This window comes from Pinus tabuliformis, chromosome 4_2 (assembly GCF_031772625.1).
Source record: "Pinus tabuliformis cultivar Carrire ecotype Pingquan chromosome 4_2, CPIR1, whole genome shotgun sequence".
Taxonomy (NCBI): domain Eukaryota; kingdom Viridiplantae; phylum Streptophyta; class Pinopsida; order Pinales; family Pinaceae; genus Pinus; species Pinus tabuliformis.
Window position 1 is genome coordinate 1,018,235,887 of NC_142304.1, and position 23,720 is coordinate 1,018,259,606.

Sequence of the window (23,720 nt, forward strand, 5' to 3'; positions counted from 1 at the left end):
ATCATCATTGATTTCAAAAGAGTCATACTTTTAAGAACCAAAGAAATAACCCAAGGCAACATCTTCAGCGAAGTAATGCTTGCACTCAAGAATCACCTAATAAAAGGGTCAAATTTATGAAAACTGCTCCCACTAATGAACGTTGGACTTGTGAAGGACCTCATTATGAGTGAGATTGCCCTGAAAAGAAGAATAAAGCACAATCAGAGCAGGAACAAGCCACTGTTAGAGATATGGGTAGAGCCCATAGGATTCATGCAGTTGTGCAAAATTTCCAAGTCGAGCATTAGTCTATAGTGCTTGAAGCATCTTGTAAGATAAATGGTATGTTTGTTACTATTTTGATTGATCCTAGTGCAACTGAAAGTTTTATTTCCCTAATTCTTTATTGAAATGTAAATTGGTGGCAAAAGAGAAAAATGATTTTGATCAGGTTGAGATGGCCTTGGGGCAATCTCAAAAGGTTGAATGCTTAGTGCAAGACTTCCCTTTAGACTTGGTAGAGTGTGTCACAAATGTGAATATTTATGTGACACCACTTGGTCACTATGATGTGATAATTGGGATGGACTGGCTCGAAGCCCACTCAGTTTTTCTTAATTTTCGAAGCAAAACCCTTCATTTTTTGAGTGATTAGGGCCAATCTATGGTTACCCATGGGGAAAGGAGACCTGTTTCTTTAAGACTTATCTCATTCTTGCAGATGAAGAGAATTCTTAGGAAAATATGTCAAATGTATGTTGTAATGACTTTAAATGAGGGAGATCTTTCATCCTTTGAACAATATCCTTTCCTTTCAGAATTCTCCAATGTCTTTCCAGAGGAGTTGCCTATTTTACCACAAAAGTGAGAGATTGACTTCTCCATAGAGCTAAAGCCTAGTACCGAACCTATATCTAAAGCTCCCTATCGAATTTCCATTGTTGAACTTTGTGTGTTGCAAGTGAAACTTCAAGAGTTATTGGATAGGGGTATGATTATACCTAGTGTTTCACCTTGGCGAGCTCCAATGATATTTGGAAAGAAGAAGGATGGATCGCTTTAGCTTTGTGTTGAATACAGGCAATCGAATCGAGTAACTATTCGAAATCAATATCCTTTGCCTCGCATTGATGATCTATTTGATCAAATGAAGGGAGCCACTGTATTCTCTAAGATCAATCCTTGATCTGGATATCATCAGCTCAAAGTTAAAGAAGAGGATATTTCCAAAGCTTCTTTTCGAACTCGTTTTGGTCATTATGAGTTCGTAGTTGTTCCTTTTGGGTTATCTAATGCCCCGAGAGTGTTTATGAGTATGATGAATGGTGTATTTCAGAATTACTTGGACAAATTTGTACAATTTGTTCCTCGATGACATCCTAATCTATTCAAAGTCATGAGAAGAGCATGAGCAACACCTGAGATCGGTGTTACAATGCTTAAGAGAAAATAAAATATAAGCAAAAATGTCCAAATGTTATTTTTTCCAATCAAAAATCCATTATCTTGGACACATTATCTCCATTGAAGGCATTATTGTTGACCCAGAAAAGATCATTGCAATTTTAGATTGGCCAACACCCTCTAATACGCATGAAGTGCATATCTTCATGGGTATGGAAAGATACTATCGGAGATTTGTGGAGGGGTTTTCAAAAATAGCCAACCCAATCACTTAATTTCTTAGGAAGGAGTACAATTTAATTGGACAAATGAGTGTGAGAAAGCATTTTCTAAGCTCAATCAATGTTTGACTACAACTGCAATACTTAAGGTTCCAGATATGGATAGACCATTTATATTATGTATTAATGCATCAAAATATGGATTGGTTGCAGTATTATCACAAGATGGTAGGGTGATTGCATATGCCTCTAGGAAGTTAAGGCCACATGAGGAAAACCATGCAACCCATGATATAGTACTAGCAATTATAGTTCATGCCTTACAAATTTGGCAACATTATCTGGTGGGCAAGAAATTTGAATTGAAAATATTTACTCAAAGTGATATAAATGCTAGGCAAAGAAGGTGGTCAAAACTCCTAAGTGAATATTATTTTGACATAACTGACACCTATGGTACATTGAACAAAGTAGCTGGTGCACTCAGTCGAAGACCACGAATATTTTCAGTAATTCCACTCAACATTGATTTATGGGAGCGCATCTTGAGGGCACAAGATGTAGATGAATGGTGCAAGGAAGTTAAATTTTCTCTTTCTGGGGAGGGGGCTATGAAAATCAAGGTAGAAGGGTATTCTTGTGATGATGATGGTATGGTGAGATTCATGCAAAATATTGTAGTTCCAAATCAAGATGGGCTTTGTGAGTTCATTTTGAAAGAATCTCAATGTGCAACATATATGGCTCACCCGGGAGTCCAGAAGATGTATGCTGATTTAAAGAAAAACTTATTTTGGGCATGGATGAAGAAGGATATAGAAATATTTTTGGCAAAATGTTTGGAATGTCAGCTAGTTAAACTAGAACATGGTCATCCAGCAAGATTGTTGCAGCCGCATAACATTCCTGAGTCAAAATGAGAAGAAATATCTATGAACTTTATTGTTGAATTACCTGAAACAACCAAAAGGCATAACTCCATTTTGGAGGTTGTAGATAAACTTACTAAGAGTGCATATTTTATACTTGTTAGAGATACTTACAAAGAATGTAAAATAGCACTGTTAGGATTCCAAGAAACTCTCCTAGGTTGTAGCTCGGAGATGCCTGGTAACATATAAGTTCAACTATTTTTGCAGGTTTAATGGAAGGAATGATGGTTTAGTTCAAGCCAGATAACCACTTCTACCTTATTTCACTCTAGACATGCATGAACACCCTCAGACTACAAGGCTTTAGACCACCAATGCTCACAGTTTAGATATAAGGTGAATATGGAGAATACTAACCACACTAACAGATACACAAGACAATGTGATGGCAGGCTGCAACTAGTAGAGAAACCTGTAAATATAATCTACTAATGCAAGATAGGATGACAGCTCTCTTGTATTAGATAGAAAGAAACCTGAGCAACCTATTCCGTGATGGAATCAATACTTTAACACAGAGATAAGATGAAAATTATCTAGTGCTAAACACCAAGAGCTCAGGAACACAACACATCAGGCACAAGCTTAGAACAAGAAGAAAATGGAAAGTGAGCAGTTAACAACAAAAGAAGCTTGTATTTGCTGAAAATGAAGATGTGTTGGAAATAATACTGAGAGGGGGGGGGGGGTGAATCAGTATTATCAAATTCTTATCAATCTATCTTCCTTATTTATACTTTGAATAATTCTTCAAATATTGATCATTACTTTGTATGTCAGTATCATAAAATAATGAGAAGGAACAAGAAAAGCAAATAGTCACACAAAAGAACACCAGATATAAGGTGGAAACCCAATGTGGGTGAAAACCACCTGCTGCAATATGTCTCTATCTTATTTCAATTAGAAACTCCTTTTACAATGATTTTGTACTGGTGCAGTCCTTTACCAATACGCAGGCTACAACCTGCAGAGAGCTACAACCCTCTCTCGTTCTCCAGCTTCTCCTGGAAGGGAGCTACAACCCCCTTAGCTCTTGTACTAGCCAAGATACTAGTACGTAGGTGCTGGCCTACTGAAGGCTACAACCTTCTCTTTCTTCCAGGGACCACGTTTCATAAATTTTCAAACTGGATCCATGAACATCAATCAATCATAAAGTATATCTGCATCAAACAATCTCCTTTTCCCAATTAGCACTGAATCAAGTAAACACTTCTCTGACAGTTGTACCCAGAACACAGTAACAGTAACCACACACCAAATTCTGAACCCAGAATACTGCAGCAATAGACAGAGGCAACTAGATAAAAGATATACGCTACTTCAACAACTTGAAACCTGCGTGCAGATCTATAAAGGATAATTCCTTCTTTCAAATATTCAGACACTAATTAACCCAGATTTTCAGATTTATAGATCAAGCATGCGCCTCATATAACAGATCAAAATCATGCAAAGATACTATTATTCAAGCATAAATATTATGACCCATCAAAAGAACTTATCCTTCTTTATGCGCTAAGGTTCCTCCTTCATTCAGATCCAGATCTGCACCATAACCCAATCACAAATATTTCAGATCTAGCACTTATTAGATATTCAATTCATTCGATGATACTTTGCTAAATGATCTCCTTCCTCTTTTATAGTCTTAGGCCTTCCACAATACCACGGTCCAAAACCATAGGATCAAAAAAACTGTTGGACTAATACCATGAACCAACCATGAAAGTGCGTGAGATCAACACTTTTGGATGCAATACCACGAGCCAAAACCATAGGATCAAAAACTATAGGACTAATACCATGAACCAACCATGAAAGTGCGTGAGATCAACACTTTTGGATGCAATACCATGGACCAAAACCATAGGATCAAAAATTGTCGGACTAATACCATGAGCCAACCATGAAAGTGCGTGAAATTTTCTCTTCATGAAAGGAACTTTTCTCTGCATGAAAGTGCGTGAACTTTTTCTCTACACGAAATAAACTTTTCTCTGCATAAAAGTGCGTGAACTTTTCTCTACATGAAATAAACTTTTCTCTACATGAAATAAACTTTTCTCTGCATAAAAGTGCGTGAACTTTTCTCTACATGAAATAAACTTTTCTCTGCATAAAAGTGCGTGAACTTTTCTCTACATGAAATAAACGTTTCTCTGCATAAAAGCGTGTGAACTTTGCTGCACTATAATTTATCATCTGAGATGAGTGGGTTGCCGTCAAGTACAACATATGTATCATAATGCCAACAATCTCCCCCTTTGGACTTGATGGCAACAACAACCAATCACTCTCCCCCTTTGACATCAAGGGCAAAGGGTTATGCTCCCCCTAAGAACATGCTCCCCCTGACTATAAACCAGATCTGCAAAGAAGAACCATAATCCATCAAACACCATAAATGACCATGAAAGAGATAGAGACGTATTGCAACAATATTCAGACTAGCATCCATGATCTCCTTCTGTACTTCCTCCATAATGCCAAAAATGCATGATATGCTCCCCCTGAACCTGTGCCATTCGATCTTTGACCAATCCGCAACCCAGCACATGTACGCATATACTTCAGATGAACCTTGCATACAACCAACAATCAAAAGAGATTCAACAACAAGATGATGCATCAACAACCCCCAGCTTTTGCCTGCGGTATTCAAAGGTCTCCCTAGGCAATGGTTTGGTGAGTATATCAGCAACCTGTTCCTTAGAAGGAACATACTCCAACTTGACCTTTTGTTCAAGCACTTGTTCCCGGAGAAAGTGATACTTGATTGGTATGTGCTTGGTTTTTGAATGCATGACTGGGTTCTTTGAAATGTTGATTGAACTTGTATTATCACATAAGATGGAGATGGGTGGTGTACAAGTGATTTGAAAATCCTGCAAGGTCTGCATCATCCAAAGGAGTTGAGTGCAGCAAGATGCAGCAACAACATATTCTGCTTCAGCTGTAGACAAGGAAATCGAACTTTGTTTCTTGCTGAACCAAGATACTAATATGGAACCCATAAAGAATGCACCACCACTTGTGCTCTTCCTGTCATCCACGCTTCTGGCCCAATCTGCATTAGTATAAGCATGAAGTGTGAGATCTGTATCTCTAGGATACCATAAGCCATAATTTTGAGTCCCTTGAAGATATTTGAAGATTCTCTTTACTGCCTGAAGATGAGTTTCCTTTGGATTTGCCTAAAATCTTCCAACTATTCCCACTGCATGCATGATGTCTAGTCGGGTACCTGTCAAATAAAGTAGACTTCCAATCATAGATCTGTAGGTTGGTTTATGTACTGCTGCTGATTCATCATTTGCACTGAGGCTACATCCTGTGACCATGGGTGTACATACTGGTTTTGCATCTTCCATGCCATATTTCTTCAAAATCTGCTTGAGATACTTGGTTTGAGACAAGAAGATCCCTCCTTCCTTTTGTTGGATTTGCAGGCCAAGAAAATATGTCAATTCTCCAAGCAAGGACATTTCGAATTCTTTCTACATCACCAAGGCAAAGCTTTGACTCATAGATTCTTCATTGCTGCCAAAGATAATGTCATCTACATACACAACAAGTATCAGCAATTTGTCATTTTCAATTTTTATATAAAGATTGCTATCTGCTGATCCTTTTGAAAAACCTTGTTGATGAAGATATTTGTCCAAACGATAGTACCAAGCCCTTGGAGCTTGTTTAAGACCATAGAGAGCCTTTTTCAATCTGCATACAAGATTTGGATCATTTCCAAGAATGAAACCATCTGGCTACTCAATGCATACTTCTTCTTCTAAGTCTCCATTCAGAAAGGCTGATTTCACGTCCATTTGAAATACTTTGAACTTTTGAAAGCTTGAGAGAGCAAGGAACATTCTGATGGCCTCAAGTCTTGCAATAGGAGCAAAAGTTTCTTCAAAATCTATTCCTTCTTGATGCGCATACCCTTTACAAACAAGTCTGGCCTTGTTTCTAATTACTTCCCCATTTTCATTCAACTTATTTTTGAAGACCCATTTTGTCCCTATAACATTCTTATCCTTTGGTCTAGGAACCAACTCCCAAGTGTTGTTCTTTTCGATCTGCTCAAGTTCTTCATCCATTGCTTTGACCCAACATTCATCTTTGCATGTCTCTTTTACATTTTGTGGTTCAGTGGATGAGAGTAATGCCAAATAGCTTGAAGCTTCTGCAATTGTTCTTCTTGTTTGTACACCTGCTTCTTTTTGCCCCAAAATATGAGATTCTGGATGATTCTTCTGAATGTACCTGGATGGAGTCTTCTCTTCTACCATTATCTGTTCCTCTGGTGCTTCTTGAGGTTCTTCTTCTTCATCATTCTGTCTTTGAGGGTAGTCTTCATCTTCTTCGATATTTTCATGATTTACTTGCCTAGGAATGTATCCTTTTTCATCAACCACTACATCAATGTTGTCAACAATTCTTCCAAGTCTTTTATTGTAGCACTTATATGCTTTGCTGTGTGGAGAATAACCAAGAAGAATGCCTTCATCTGCTCTAGGTTCAAGTTTGCCAAGTTGCTCATCAGTATTCTTAATATAGCATTTGCTCCCAAATATTTTGAAGTGTTTTACCGAAGGAGTCTCACCATACTAGAGTTCATGAGGAGTTTGAGTGCTGTTCACTCGGACATTTGTTTTATTGAGAATAACAACCGCAGCATATGCAGCTTCACCCCAGAAAGTTGCGGGAGTTCCGGACTCATCAAGCATAGCATGGGCCATTTGTTGGACTGTTCTGTTCATCCTTTCCACCACTCCATTTTGCTGAGGAGTTCTAGCTGTAGAGAATTCCCTTCTTATCCCATGTTCTTCACAGAAATCGAAAAATTCATTTGAGGTAAACTCCCCACCTCTGTCGGACCTGAGGCACTTAATTTTGTAACCTGATTCATTTTCAACCAAGGCTTTGAAGGATTTGAATTTTTCGAATGCTTCATCTTTGTGCTTCAAAAGTTCTAACCAAACAAACCTGGAGAAACCGTCAATGAATAATATCAAGTATTCTTCTCCTCGAGGTGACCTCGTCCTGAAAGGACCACATACATCTGTATGGACTAGTTCAAGAGGCCTGCTGGCTGATCCTTCCTTCTCCGGGAAGTTGGTTCTGGTTTGCTTACCAAACTGACATGATTTGCATATAGTGTTGTCTGGAATTTTGATATCTGGAAGACCACGAACTGCCTGATATTTGCATGCCTTCCTTATTTGTGAAAAGCTTAGATGCCCCAACCTCCGGTGCCATAACCAATGTTCATCATCCTTGCTCAAATAGCATTGTTGTTGTCCTTCTTCAAATATGTATAGATTATTTGGAGTTCTTCTACCTTTGATCACTGTTTTCCCTGTATCAAGATCACGAACGCTACATCCATTTGATCAAAATATTACCTCGGTTCCTTGATCGCACATCTGACTGACACTCAGAAGGTTATGCTTCAAGCCATCAACATACAAAACATTTCCAGCTTTGACCTTTTCTTTTAACTGAGTTGTGCCTTTTCCTTTTATAGCTGCTGGAGTATCATTTCCAAAAGAAACTTTCTTTCCCTTTTCTAAAGCAGAATATGATTCAAGTTTTTCTTTATCACCTGTCATATGCTTCGAACATCCACTGTCGATGTACCATAGATTTTCCTGTCCCTCTGCATAAAAGGCTATCCCACATCTTTCTGTTTGTGGTTCCTTTATTCTCCATGTTCTGGTGCTTGAGGCTTGTTCCTTTGTCTGCTGAAACCTGCTCCTGCATTCAGAATCTTCATGACCAAAGTTATTGCAAATAGAACATTCAACTTCATTTTCAAGATCCGAAAAGTTGTTATAGGTCCTTTTTGTAATCCTGATCGTACTTCTTTGTTTTTGAGCTTCTCTAGTTATGATTGTTTTATATGCAACACATTGAGCTGCTTTGTGACCAAAGTTATGGCAAGAGAAAAATTTCCCATTGAAGAAACTTTTGCGATTATCAAATCTACCAGCCAAATGATTGTAATTTCTATTGTCGTCCATTCTTGAAGCAAATTGAGAATATTTTACTTGTGGCTGGTTGTAGCTTTTGTTCATCCTTAAGACATATTTCCCCTGGTTTACTTGATAGTCTTTGTTCGTTCTTGATGTAATTCGTCCCTGCTTTACCTGGTGATCTCCATTGTGCTTTTGCTCATTCCTTCTTGCTGCATCAAGATAACTCTTTGAGGTGGATGCTTGAGATGTTTCTCCATTATACCCCAGACCTGTCTTGTTTAGCGGAGAACGCTGTACATTGATGATCTCATCTAGAGTTTCAGATCCTTTGACAAACTTAAGATTAATAGCCTTTGTTTTCTCAATTTCTTTTTTAAGGCCAACAATTTCACCTTCTAACTTTTCAAGATATTTTTCTTTTTCATCAATTTGAAATTGTAGAGTATCAATGATCATATTCTTTTCTTCTATACATGTCTTAAGTCTAGAAATCTCTTCATAAAAACTATCCACATCTATAGCATCCATGTAATCATCATCTTCAAATGCCATTAAAAGTTTATAGTCATTACCTCGTTCATCTTCATCACTATTTGATAGACCATCACTGTCTTCATGAGTGTAGTAGCTTTTCTTATTTGCATTCTGTTTCTTGTTCCATCTGGCAGGTTCCTTTCCTTTGTCAATCTTATCCTTATGAGGACATTTGGCAGCATAATGACCTACTCTTCCACAAGAAAAACATTTAAAAGGTAGCGTACCTCTGAACCTTCCAGTACCCCGTTGAAGATTTCTGACAAAATTTGATTCTTCTTCTTCTTCTGGCACGTGACTTGATTCATAGTAGTCTCCTTTGCCTGAAGCCTTAAAAGCAGCTTCTCTCCTGTCTGATGGAACTCCTTTTCTGATTTCATAAGCAGTTAGAATTCCGTGTAGCTGAGACATAGTAAGAGTTCGTAGATTTTCCTTTTCTTCTATTGCAGACACTTTAGATTCAAACTTGGGGGACAATGATCTTAGGGCTTTTTCAACCACAACAGCCTCTTTTATTTCTTCACCCAAGTTTTTCATACAATTAACAATCTCATCTACCTGAAGGAAATAGTTAGCCACACTTTCATCATTATACATTCTGAGATTCTCATACTGAATCCTGAGGGCTTGAAGTTTTGCACGTTTTACCTGTTCATCTCCTTCGTAGCTCAAAACAATCTTGTCCCATATTTCTTTTGCGGATTTATATTGCATAACCTTCACAAATTCAAATTGAGATAGACATCCTAGAAGAGTATTAACCGCCTTTGCATTTGTTTCATATTTCTTCTTCTCAGCTAAATCTGTAGGAGTAGCTGATGGAAAAGTATACCCTGTTTCTATAATGTCCCATACTTCTGTACCCAAAGATTGAAGATAGGCAGTGACTCTTACCTTCCAATATACGAAGTTTGTTCCATCAAAAATCGGTGGCCTGATTGATGCTTCCCTCTCGTAGTTGCTCATGATGTTAGATCTTCCTTCAAGTGATCAAGCTTCTTCAGAAGGACCTACTCTAATACCAATTGTTGGAAACAATACTGAGAGGGGGGGGGGTGAATCAGTATTATCAAATTCTTATCAATCTATCCTCCTTATTTATACTTTGAATAATTCTTCAAATATTGATCATTACTTTGTATGTCAGTATCATAAAATAATGAGCAGGAACAAGAAAAGCAAATAGTCACACAAAAGAACACCAGATATAAGGTGGAAACCCAATGTGGGTGAAAACCACCTGCTGCAATATGTCTCTATCCTCTTTCAATTAGAAACTCCTTTTACAATGATTTTGTACTGGTGCAGTCCTTTACCAGTACGCAGGCTACAACCTGCAGAGAGCTACAACCCTTTCTCGTTCTCCAGCTTCTCCTGGAAGGGAGCTACAACCCCCTTAGCTCTTGTATTAGCCAAGATAGTAGTACGTAGGTGCTGGCCTACTGAAGGATACAACCTTCTCTTTCTTCCAGGGACCACGTTTCATAACTTTTCAAACTGGATCCATGAACATCAATCAATCATAAAGTATATCTGCATCAAACAATCTCCTTTTCCCAATTAGCACTGAATCAAGTAAACACTTCTCTGACAACTGTACCCAGAACACAGTAACAGTAACCACACACCAAATTCTGAACCCAGAATACTGCAGCAATAGACAGAGGCAACTAGATAAAAGATATACGCTACTTCAACAACTTGAAACCTGCGTGCAGATCTATAAAGGATAATTCCTTCTTTCAAATATTCAGACACTAATTAACCCAGATTGTTAGATTTATAGATCAAGCATGTGCCTCATATAACAGATTAAAATCATGCAAAGATACTATTATTCAAGCATAAAGATTATGACCCATCAAAATAACTTATCCTTCTTTATGCGCTAAGGTTCCTCCTTCATTCAGATCCAGATCTGCACCATAACCCAATCACAAATATTTCAGATCTAGCACTTATTAGATATTCAATTCATTCGATGATACTTTGCCAAATGATCTCCTTCCTCTTTTATAGTCTTAGGCCTTCCACAATACCACGGTCCAAAACCATAGGATCAAAAAAATTGTTGGACTAATACCATGAACCAACCATGAAAGTGTGTGAGATCAACACTTTTGGATGCAATACCACGAGCCAAAACCATAGGATCAAAAACTATAGGACTAATACCATGAACCAACCATGAAAGTGCGTGAGATCAACACTTTTGGATGCAATACCACGGACAAAAACCATAGGATCAAAAACTGTCGGACTAATACCATGAGCCAACGATGAAAGTGCGTGAAATTTTCTCTTCATGAAAGGAACTTTTCTCTGCATGAAAGTGCGTGAAATTTTTCTCTACATGAAATAAACTTTTCTCTACATAAAAGTGCGTGAACTTTTCTCTACATGAAATAAACTTTTCTCTGCATAAAAGTGCGTGAACGTTTCTCTACATGAAATAAACTTTTCTCTGCATAAAAGTGCGTGAACTTTTCTCTACATGAAATAAAATTTTCTCTGCATAAAAGTGCGTGAACTTTTCTCTACATGAAATAAACTTTTCTCTGCATAAAAGTGCGTGAACTTTTCTCTACATGAAATAAACTTTTCTCTGCATAAAAGTGCGTGAACTTTGCTGCACTATAATTTATCATCTGAGATGAGTGGGTTGTCATCAAGTACAACATATGTATCATAATGCCAACAAGATGAGAAACTGCAAGTGACAAAATGTCTACAGTCTCCAGAAGCTGAACTTTACATCGAATTCCAACCCTGATTACATCTTGTTTCTGAGTATTTATAGATTTACATTACAAGGGCACTTGGCCACTTAGGTATGGAGGGTTCATAATTGACCACCAACCACATTTAACTGCCTAATGGAGTCTCTAAACGTGTTTTCTTGCTTCATTGATTGTATCTGATCTATTTAGGTGCTGTGTTGTCCTTTTGGGCTGTTGGAGTGCTCGTACATGTAGAGTCCATAACTGATAAATTCAGTTACAGAGTCATGCTTGTCCTTTTGCCCCTTGGCCATGCTTTCTGTTAAATATGGTTGTTGTGGGTCTGACAGTGACTGATATTGGCATAGCTAGTCATCTCCTTCTTCAGGCGAATAGAACAGTCAAGGACGTGGGATGCATGGACAAACGGACAGTTGAGATGAGAGAGAAGGATGACCGTCAGATCAGGAAAATGGACGGCAAAGATGGCTCGGTGGAGGCTATCGACCGAGTTGGGAGCAGGGTGAGTTAGAGCCATTGGATCTTCGGTGGACAGATCGGACGGTGTTGTTGGGAAAAGTATCCAATACGGAATGACCCTATCCCACTCTAAGGGTGATAGTACCTCAGCAAAAATCGAAGCAAAGCTATCTAAGATTTCTTCTTTATGAAAGTAAAATAGGGGAGAAAGGGATCCACTAACCGATATCTTTCGCTAATGGTTGATCCAATCTTCTCTCCTTGTTGCTTGCTCCGAGCTCCTTGCTCTTTCACTGGCCCAGCTACACCAAGATCCTGCAAAATGGCAAGAGAGGGAAACTACAAGAAGCATACATTCATAATTGATTCAAGGATTAGAATAAATCAAATACACAAGTATGACAATACATCATTGAGACACATGCATATAGAAGAACTCAAATGCTTTATTAATGGAAGAAGTAAAGTTCGGGAAGTGATACAACCATAAGAGGCCCAATCCAGCATCACCTTCCCAGCAGAAAGAAATCTCCTCTTCACCTCCTTCAAAGCAAATCACCCAATAGTTCTAAACTCAAACCAACGACACTTCCTTACATTCACAAGATTCCAGCCTCCCTAGACCTCATGAGAGAGCTCTATATATAGGAGTTTTGGAGAAAGGATGAGTCAGCTTGAGGCTGGCATGAAGCTGACTAGTGTCCTCTCTCACTTCAGTTATTCTTCAGTTCTTGAGTCCACTTGGAGGTTCTTGCTTCCACTTGGAGATGTAGATCCTCTTACTCATCACCAGGCGAATTCCTTGATCCAAGTGTCATTTTGGAAGCTTCTTGGGCGCTGACACCTTGAGGAATGACTGTGCCACTTGTCCAAGTACGCTCAGCGCAGGTGGCCTTCTTTGCAGTTGACATTCAGCGCAGGTACAGAGTGGAGCACTTGACATTCAGTGCAGATGCTCAGTGGAGCAGTTGACATGACCCATAATTTGCTTGTTTTTGAGTGTTTTCAGGTGGAGAACTGATATTCAGTGCTGTGGTTTGCTGACCTTGTTCCTCTAGGGGTAGGAACAACATGTTTAGGGACTTTGGATCCCTTAGATTATGGACATTTCATGCTTCATGCTGTAAGGCACAAAAATGTCTATAACAGTTGCCCCCTAAAGTATGAGGTCGTTTATCGGGTGAAATGCTTTATCCGGAGGATCCGAAGTTCATTCAATCGCTGAGAAGTGACCTGTAATAAAATACAATACAATACATTATTTTTCATTCTGCTTTCATGATCTAGCTAAGGCGGGCATTCCCATGCTCAGCTTTATAAATTCATTTTGGTACATAGAACAGACGATCGTCTAATGGTAGACTGATAATTCTCTGCTGAAATTATCATCCTTTGAGTAGGATGATCATCTGCTGCAATGATGTACATGTCAAATGTCTTTATATTTACTGAATATATATCACAACCCGGATGGATGAAACTAGATCCGGGGTCTTCAAACTCATTCGATCTTCACTCTAAGTACAAGTCGATCCATGTGAGAATTGCGCTGAAGTCGAACATGGAAAGACATCGCTTGATTACCGGTCAATGATGTAAACCGTTAACAAGCGCGAGAGGAATCACCGATAATGATAATGACCCTCAAGGTACTGCAGTACAATTCACGTGGTGTGAATAAAGGACTTGGCGTCGAACACCACGTAAAATCTTTCGGTCGAAGGTCATTGATGTATACCTGTCGCCGGAAGTGAGAAACTTGCCATTGAGGCATGCAAGCTTCAAAGTACTGAGGGGGTTGTTCCTAGATCAACTTCTTGGATAATGAGCCGAAGTCGACAAGAAGCGATCCGTCAAAGGAGGGCCTTAATGAATCCCACATCAGTGACACGGAACGGAGCTAATGATTTTAGTGGAGATGAAAACAATCTGTGACATATGATTCAGGGTGGCGGTCATGAATGGATGAAGGATAATGTATGGCAGTGGATGGGACACGGTTGACTCTTTCTGAACGACATCTCTTGAACATATAACGACACTGATGCGATGGATCGGTAGCATTACCCCAAATGGATGGTTTGGCGAAACCATGGTGATGAGACCGGTGAATGAAACAACCCAACCCGATGTGGTACGGAGGAAAAGTGTCATGTTCAAGAGCGACTTGCTACCATTAAAGTTTTGAGGTTCTCCCAATTTTTCGCCAGTCATTTCTGACCAGTACCTCTTTATTTTTGTCAAGCTTGAGGAGGATAACATATGCTTGTTCTATAACCTGCCCTTCGGGCAAGCCCATCGCTATGTTTTAACGAGCCTAGCGATAGGGAAACTCGTTCTCGTCTAAAGACAAGTTTGTCGCTATTTAATCATTTTAACGAGTCTAACGACAAGGAAAACTCGGTCCTTTTCATTTTTAGAGAGTCTGAAAAGGCACAGAAAGTTAACTCCAAAATTCCTTTTTCGTCATCTAATCCCTTAAGTCCGAAAAAGAGTAAAATAATACAGAAGGGATGAGTTTTTGATAACTTTAACGAGCTGAATAAAACAAGCGCTTGACCTTTTTGTGCAATAATCCCTCAGGTCCAAAAAGATTAAAATCTAGAGGAGGGATAGCTCTTCCGGTCACTTTAACGAGCTGGAAGGCCAAAACTCGGCAAACTTTTCATATTTTACGAGTCAGTTGAAAAGAGCTTAAAGAAGACTCGTCTTTTGAGGAACGAGTGATAAACAGGGATAGGAGCAGATTCCAGGTACAGTTTGGAATTTTCCAATCACGGCAGTGTCACAAGGATGGCTAAGTGAAATCACTTTTCGTAGCTGTTCCTCAAAATGGGTAAACAATCATATGGAGGTGAACGATCGGCCAAATGACGGTGGAGGTGGCAGGTGCAAACACGACCAAGGCTTTCATGGCTGATAAATTTACGATCACAGAGGTTATTTACCGGGATAGGTTCATTTTTTATTTAAAAATGAGCTTAAACTCTGGGGGAAACATTGATCACTGCTTTTATTTATTTTTTAACGAGCATGAAGACCACGTTAAAACTGCTCGGATCTTGCGTTTATTTTTTAACGAGCATGAACTTTATGCTAAAACTGCTCGATATACCAGTCATAAGATAAGAAATGTCTCCTGTGAGATCTCTATTTTTTAAGGAGTTTCATCTTCACTAAGCTTTACTCCATATTATCCTTTCTTTATGCAAGTTCGGAAACGGCTAATCCCAAAAACAGATAAATAACCGCTCTTAGCTTGCACTCCAAAAGGTTTGCATGCCCCCAGGTATAAAATACAATTTCAAGGTTGCCCCTCCTCTCCTCCACCTCTGCTTTTCTTTGGGTGTTCACAGCTACTTGTCGTCTTGCCAGTCTAATGTTAACGATACTTGTCTTCTCGTTATTTTTAACGGGTCTTATGCGATACTTGTCTTCTCGTCAGCCCAACCTTTTAAAACAGCTATTTGCGACAAGAGAAGAACACTACTCAAAGACAAAACATTTGTGTTATTGAGGGAGGCTTACCTCTTTCTAGTTACCCAAAGATTGTCTCGTTAATCTTTCAAACAAAACACTTCCTCGGCAATGCCTACCGAAATAGACAAGGGTGAATGACTGTTGTCAAACACGTAACTTTGACAAAAGAATCTTATTCCAGAACAACCCCTCTTCCAACCACGGACGGGGTACGGACTAGTCATATTCTCTCGCGGAAATTCTACCTTATACCCAAGGTTTTCTCTGCCCAAAGCAGACCAGGATGCATGCCCCCTGGGTTCCAGTCCCATCTTTCCGAATCACTCGCACTCATCGGGAAGAAGGACTGGGGGTGGAGACATTTCTTGATTGAATAGACCATTCAGGGTTGGTATTTGACTATTTGCGATGCGTGATCCCGGAAATGAAAGTTGGTCCACGAGCTTGACCATTCTTCCTTCGTGTGGAAAACACATTACTCTAAAGAGTGAGGAGACTACAGCTCCCATGCAATATATATAGTCTTGTCCAAGGAGTAGGTTATAATCCAAGGGTCCTTGAACGACCATCACGTTGATTTGAACGGTCTTCCCTTTCAATGTTATAGGCACATTGGGGAGGATCCCTAATGGTCGACTAGTTCCTTTATCAAAACCCGAGAGATTTCTTATCTCAGGCAAAAGCGTCGGGGAACCTAGTGCTTTCCAAGCAATAGAGGAAAGGATACTCACAGATGCCCCTTCATCAATGATAGTTCCAGCCATTACCATTCTGTATATTTGGACTATAATTCTGAATGGTACACTGGCTGGTAACCGGGGTCTGCCTAGTTGGTTCCAATCAAATGACACAACCAGGTTGCTTGGTGGTGGGACCGAATATACGGCCGGATATGACCCTGACGATGTTCCTTCCTGTGATAAAGGAATGGGTGCATTGCCCTGATGCTCATCAGAGTCTGTGTTGATGAAAAGAATCCGGATGGTGTCATCCTTATTCTCTTCAGTGAGGGTGTCATTTGAAGATGAGTCTTCAGTGACGGTGTCATTTGAAGATGAAACTTCTGAAGGGAGAACTGGGTCAACTGCCGTTTCGACCTTTGGACTTTCGTCCGGTCTGGATTCAGTAGGTTCATTTTCAGTGACTGACGCTTCAGCCGACCACTTGAGCGGGCCAGCTGTATTCTCAACCAACGAAGGACTTGGCACGAGTTTTTTGTATCCAGGAGGAAGCCTCAACGGTGAAACCGGACGATCTTCCAAAACTCTCTTCGCTTCGTCTAAGAAGGGACAACGGTGGATGGCGTGATCGCCCTCACACAGTCTACAGGGAGATCTTACTCCCCCTCTTTGTCTTGAACCCTCACTTTCACTGGTTAACGGTAAGCATTCAACATGGCTATCAGAGGTTGATGCTCCCGAATTGTGCAAACGAGGGGACCAGTCCCTTAGTATCCGGGGAATACAGGGACAATCTCTATGGAAGTGGTCTCTTCTACATATGACACATGGGGATTTAGGCCCGGTCTGTGCTGTGTGTGGATTTTTGTCAGATGTCTTTTGCTTGCCCCCAGTCGCCTTAGGCTCCTTCTTCTTCTTCTCCTTCTTCTCCATGGGAGCTTGGCTTTTGCCGGCTCTACCTTGTGAAGATGAAGGATTGGAGGAAGAGTTATAGGAAGTAGAAGGCTGGTGGGCAGCTCTAGACTGATCTAACTGTTGACTCGATTGTTCAGGAACCGTGGTGTTCTGAACTACATTGGTTGAGAATAGCCAAATTGGCAGGCCAATTGTCAGTCCTGGAAGCGACAATGTGGCCATGTGGGGCGCACCAACTTCTCCCCAAGAGGAGAAAGGACTAGGATTTCCATCATGGGGAATTCCTTGGTTGGGGCGTTCCATGTTCTTAACCTACAGATCAACGTAGGAATAGGAGGTGATTATGTTCCGTTTAAAATAAATTTTATAACGACGCTTTAGACACAACTTGCTTTTTCACTTTTTAAGAGTTGAGAAAAAGCTAAAGATGACTCTAGTCTCCTTCGATGTTTTAACGAGCCCGAAGTGACAAATGCTCGGATGGACTTTTTCAGTTATAGAGTTTGAAAAAGGCCAAAAGAAACTGCTCTGGAGATCTAGGCAGAGGGTGTGCCAAACCTTTCGCAAAACCACAGAATACGTTTTACGGTACGGGTGGTCGATCTTCGTAAATGCTGTGTTCACTGCATTGCGATCAGTAGGGTGGCCGACACGGCTTCCTATGGATAAAGGCTTTGTTCCTATAGGGGTCTCCCAATATATACGCGACGGTACGTGGGAGCACAAGTCCGTATTGATACTTATCGCTTCACCGTGGAGGAATCACCCAACCACTCAACGCTAAGATATCACGTTTAACGACGCTGGAACACGTCTCTAGCTTAGACCTCTATGTGTTTGCGTTATGTTTCAAAGCATTGTTATGTAAATTCAATTCATTTTAAGTTGATCTTGTTTAGCAGTTTGCCTTTATGGATCACCACAAGATGTATAATACAACTTCCTAAATGCAGTCTAAGATGATAAGCAAGCTTTTCAATCTTTCAACTTTGAAAATCTTAACTACTGAGGGAAAAGAAAGACATCATCTTTTCACACAGATCATAGAGCACACACTAATGCACTTTTCCCTAAATCAACATACAAAATTGTCAAAATGCACATGCACAATGCAGGTATTTCTTTTCTCTTTCTTAATGTTGATCTATTACAAAAAGAAAGCTGTTGTATAATTTTGAATTCAATTTCAAGTGAAAGCCAACAAGCTTTGTCCAAAATCAAAAGACACCTTAATATTTACTTGTTTCAACACTAGAAATACATAAATTCAAACCATATGACGAAAGAAAAAGCTCAATCAGCTATGAACAGCAAACAAACTAACTCTTAAGATCAATACGACACTTATCACAGGTCTAGATCTAAGAGGCCACAGCAAGACTAGTTCACTTTTCGTTATGGGAAACTGCAAATGATATAAGAAATACAAAGAACAAATACAGTTTCTTTATACAACCGAGGCGGAATAGTGGCAAGGAAAGGTGGTTTCAGATAGGTACATTGATTGATAACAGGCTGCAAAAACAAGGATGAAAACAGGGCAATAAACAGCAGGGAACCCCAGTTGCACAAGGCAAAATTGGTTCAGCGCAGGTAGTACACTGTCAGTTTGACATTCAGCGCAGGTAGTCCCTTCGGGACCTGCGATGAAATGCAGACTGCCTTCACAGTGTCTGTAATGAAGAGAGAAACTCTCGTTTCTCTGGGTTTCCGGGTTACAGATTGCTCAAAAATCCACAGTTTTTGGCCAAATTAAAAGCTATCAATCAAGTACACACTAAAGGGTAATTAGGAGGATGAAAAGCTATCACTAAGAGCTGTTCAGAGTCCTTGTGGATCAACTCTTCAAATCATAAACATGCCCAGAAACTGAGATAGAGTAGTTGCCCTCTACTTTGCATTTGAAAGATCCAAACGCAGTTCGATTCGGTACTCCCTGTGTTTAGGAAATGAATAGCAAAAACACAAACAACCAACAAGATACGTTCCCCAGCGGAGTCGCCAATTTGTTGTTGGGAAAAGTATCCAATATGGAATGACCCTATCCCACTCTAAGGGTGATAGTACCTCAGCGACAATCGAAGCAAAGCTATCTAAGATTTCTTCTTTATGAAAGTAAAATAGGGGAGAAAGGGATCCACTAACCGATATCTTTCGCTAATGGTTGATCCAATCTTCTCTCCTTGCTGCTTGCTCCCAGCTCCTTGCTCTTTCACTGGCCCAGCTACACCAAGATCCTGCAAAATGGCAAGAGAGGGAAACTACAAGAAGCATACATTCATAATTGATTCAAGGATTAGAATAAATCAAATACACAAGTATGACAATACATCATTGAGACACATGCATATAGAAGAACCTCAAATGCTTTATTAATGGAAGAAGTAAAGTTCGGGAAGTGATACAACCATAAGAGGCCCAATCCAGCATCACCTTCCCAGCAGAAAGAAATCTCCTCTTCACCTCCTTCAAAGCAAATCACCCAATAGTTCTAAACTCAAACCAACGGCACTTCCTTACATTCACAAGATTCCAGCCTCCCTAGACCTCATGAGAGAGCTCTATATATAGGAGTTTTGGAGAAAGGATGAGTCAGCTTGAGGCTGGCATGAAGCTGACTAGTGTCCTCTCTCACTTTAGTTATTCTTCAGTTCTTGAGTCCACTTGGAGGTTCTTGCTTCCACTTGGAGATGTAGATCCTCTTACTCATCACCAGGCGAATTCCTTGATCCAAGTGTCATTTTGGAAGCTTCCTGGGTGCTGACACCTTGAGGAATGACTGTGCCACTTGTCCAAGTACGCTCAGCGCAGGTGACCTTCTTTGCAGTTGACATTCAGTGCAGGTACAGAGTGGAGCACTTGACATTCAGCGCAGATGCTCAGTGGAGCAGTTGACATGATCCAGAATTTGCTTGTTTTTTAGTGTTTTCAGGTGGAGAACTGATATTCAGTGCTGTGGTTTGCTGACCTTGTTCCTCTAGGGGTAGGAACAACATGTTTAGGGACTTTGGATCCCTTAGATTATGGACATTTCATGCTTCATGCTGTAAGGCACAAAAATGTCTATAACAGACGGTCGTCGGGAGATGGAGTTGCATGGTTGTTTATCGGGCAGGGCGGATTGGTCAAGCGGTAATGGTATTCACCGCACCGCTTTTGGGCGTAAGGTGGTAAAAGCCCAGGGCCGAGTGATTCCATTCAACGATCGACATGTAGCAGCGGATGAGAGAGAAAAACCACTCTCATCGCGTGCTAACGCTCGGTTAGGTTGTTGGTGCGATGAAAGCGAAGACCGTCAGATCTTGGCATAGATGATTTGAATGTTTGGAGTGGTAGAGCGGGTCACTTTATCGGGCGTGATGGAAGTCATTGGATTAGTAGGGAATGTTCAAACAACAGTGAAACAAGGAAGGGTTTATGAGCACGTGAGGGCGTATGGGTGAAGTTTTATGGCTGTTTGGGGTTTGCACTTGGGGCTAAAGTCAAAGGGGCTATTTTGCCGGGTTTAGGAGGCGAATAGGGAAACAGAGATGGAGGAGATTAAGTGAGGTGGAGGAGGAAGGGAAGAGTGAACAAATGTGAAACCCCTTTGAGCACAACCAAATAGACCAAGATTTTCTCTGACATTAAAAAGTCAGCGCTGCATAGCAGAGCTAACACTGGCTCCTTCTAGGGATGAAAGCCTCATTGTGAGGTTTCAAGAACTGTAGACCACTGCCTTTCATACAAAAACAAGATTAGCAATAATTCCTAGTGTTCCATTGGGAATGGAGTCTAATTAAGCCTACACTAGAAACATGTAAAAAAAACATACTTACAATGCTAAGGCCTAAAGACCTTAAACAACATAAATCTTCAAAAACTGTCCATTGACTAGGTCATCAAAAACTGTTTCTCCTTCCATACTTTGCATCATGAAAGTGTTGTTTCCCTGGATCTAAGTAATGACAAAAGGTCCAATCCACAGAGCATCGAACTTCCCATGATTGCCTTTCTTTTCCTCTAGTGCATCCCATTTAAGAACCAAGTCTCCAATTTGAAAATTGTCCATCTTTGCCTTTCTATCAAAGGCTTCCTTGATTCTCTTTTGATGTTCTGCAGACTTTTCAATCAATTGATATCTGATTTGATGCACTTCATCCAAGTCACTAATTCTCTTTACCATGTCATTTTCCTCATTCTGCTCTTCCGGCAATAATTTGGCCATAGGGAGGGTCAACTAAATTGGGAATACAGCCTCAGTGACGTATACCATCTTGAACGGAGAATTGCCTGTGGACTTCTTGGTGGTCACCTTGTCAGCCCACAATGCATACTTCAGTTTGGAATCCTAGTTCCTTTTGTTATCTTCCAGTAGATTTTTTATTATCCTTATCAAGCTCTTATTGGATGACTCTGTTAGACCATTACCTTGAGGGTAATATGAGGTGGAATGCACCAGCTTAATTCCCATTGAATCACACATGCCCACCAACTCTTTTGCGCTGAAGGCTACTGCATTGTCTGTCACCAATTTGTGTGGACAACCAAACCTGGTGAAAATGTTTTTTGTCAAGAACTTCATGACCACATGGTGATTATCTTTCCTAGTGGGGATGGCCTCAATCCATTTAGTGAAGTAGATAACGGCTACTAAGATCCATCTGTGTTGGCCACTAGAATGTGGACTAATTTCCCCTATGAAATCCAAGCCCCACTGCTGGAAAGGGCCACTGGAATGTATCGGCTTCAAGGGTAAGGATTTCAACTGTTGTTTTCCTTCAAACCTCTACCATCTGTCACAAGATTTTACAATTGAAAATACATCAGAAAACAAAGTGGGCCAATAACACCCAGCTCTGAGGATCTTGTGGGCTGTGGTTTTCCAATAGTGATGTCCTCCACAGATGTTGGAATGCAATTGATGCATGACTTCCACAGATTGTTCTTTGTCCAGACATCATAAAAGGATTCCAAAGGGATCCCTCGAATATAGCAAGCTGTCATGAATAGAGAACTTGGATGCTCTGAGCTTAATATTCCTAGCTTGGCTTGAACTTAGGCCTAGAGGAACTTCCAGCTTCAGCAAAAATTGAGCTATTGTAGAATACCATTCATAATAAGCTAGATTTGCAGCCAACAACTGGTCATGTGCTATTGTTTCTTCTTCTGTTTGTCCTTCCTCTGAATTTGTACCCACGCAATTTATGTCAAGCATTTTGTAATTTTCTTCAGCCATCAACTTCGCGAGGCCCTGACCTCTAACAAGCTTGGTGGGCTTCAATTCTATGTTGAAGCCAATAAGCTTTGCAATCCATTTAGCCCTTCTTCCATCAACATCTAGCTACATTAGGACATCCTTCACTGAAGCAGAGGGCACATATGCAATTACCTTGGAGAATGCATATTCAAAAAGCTTTCAAAGATTTGATAAGAGCATAAGCTTGTTTTTCGATGATATCATATCTTAGTTCAGCATCCCTTAATGTTTTGCTGAAGAATGCCACTGGGTGCTCTGAACTCTCATCATCTTTCTATAATAGGACTGCTGCAAGGGTGTCACCTGAGGTAAAGGAGAAGATATGGAACTCCTTGCTATAGTCTGGGCTGATTAAAGTGAGAGCTTCCATAATATCTCTTTTGATGGCTTCAAAATATCTCCTTGCTACATCAGTCCACTTGATCTCTGATTCTAGCTTTAGCATTGAGGTGATGTGTTTTACCAATTCAGAAAAATTAGGAATAAACATCCTTACAAAATTATTTTTCCCAGAAAGGATGGATGTCCTTTTTTGATCTTGGGACAGACAAGGTTTGTATTGCTTTCACTCTCTCTGGGTCAATTTTGACACTTGCAGCAGAAACAATGTGTCCTAGAAGTTTGGCCTCTTCTAAAGCAAATTGTGACTTCTTGGGATTCACTGATATCCCAAACCTCTTGCATTTCAGAAACACTTTCTTCAAATGCTGCAAATGATCTTGATGACTGCTAGAGTATATTGTTATATCATCTAGGTAGACAAGGACAAACTTATCCTTCTCTCCTACAAATGCTATATCCATAGCTCTCTCAAAGGTGGCTCCAACATTCATCAGCCCAAAAGGCATCTTGGAGTACATAGAAGTCCCCCAAGGAGTGGTGAAAGCAATCTTTTCTTGGTCATCTGGATGTACAACAACTTGGTTATACACTAAAAATCCATCCAGGAAAGACATAACTTTGGCTCCTGAGACTTTATGTAGCAAATGCTTCATCTTCAGCAAGGGATAATTGTCTTTCTTAGAGAAATTGTTTAGGTTCCTGAAATCAACACACAGCCTGATTTCTCCACTTTTCTTCCTCACCACTATCAAGTTTCCTACCCACTTTCAGTATCTCAAAGGGACTATGATTTTGGTAATCGACAAC

General features: G+C 40.1%; 1 protein-coding gene across 1 annotated transcript in view; it reads left to right on the forward strand.

The window, feature by feature from the left end:
* The first annotated feature begins 12,105 nt into the window (after positions 1–12,105).
* The window catches only part of LOC149173079 (AP2/ERF and B3 domain-containing transcription factor ARF14-like), a 155,009-nt gene continuing 143,394 nt past the window's right edge, over positions 12,106–23,720 (forward strand). The window contains exon 1 of the mRNA XM_089426566.1: positions 12,106–12,300. Within this exon, the coding sequence (XP_089282692.1) occupies positions 12,106–12,300 (195 nt within the window). The remainder of the gene's footprint in view (positions 12,301–23,720) is intronic.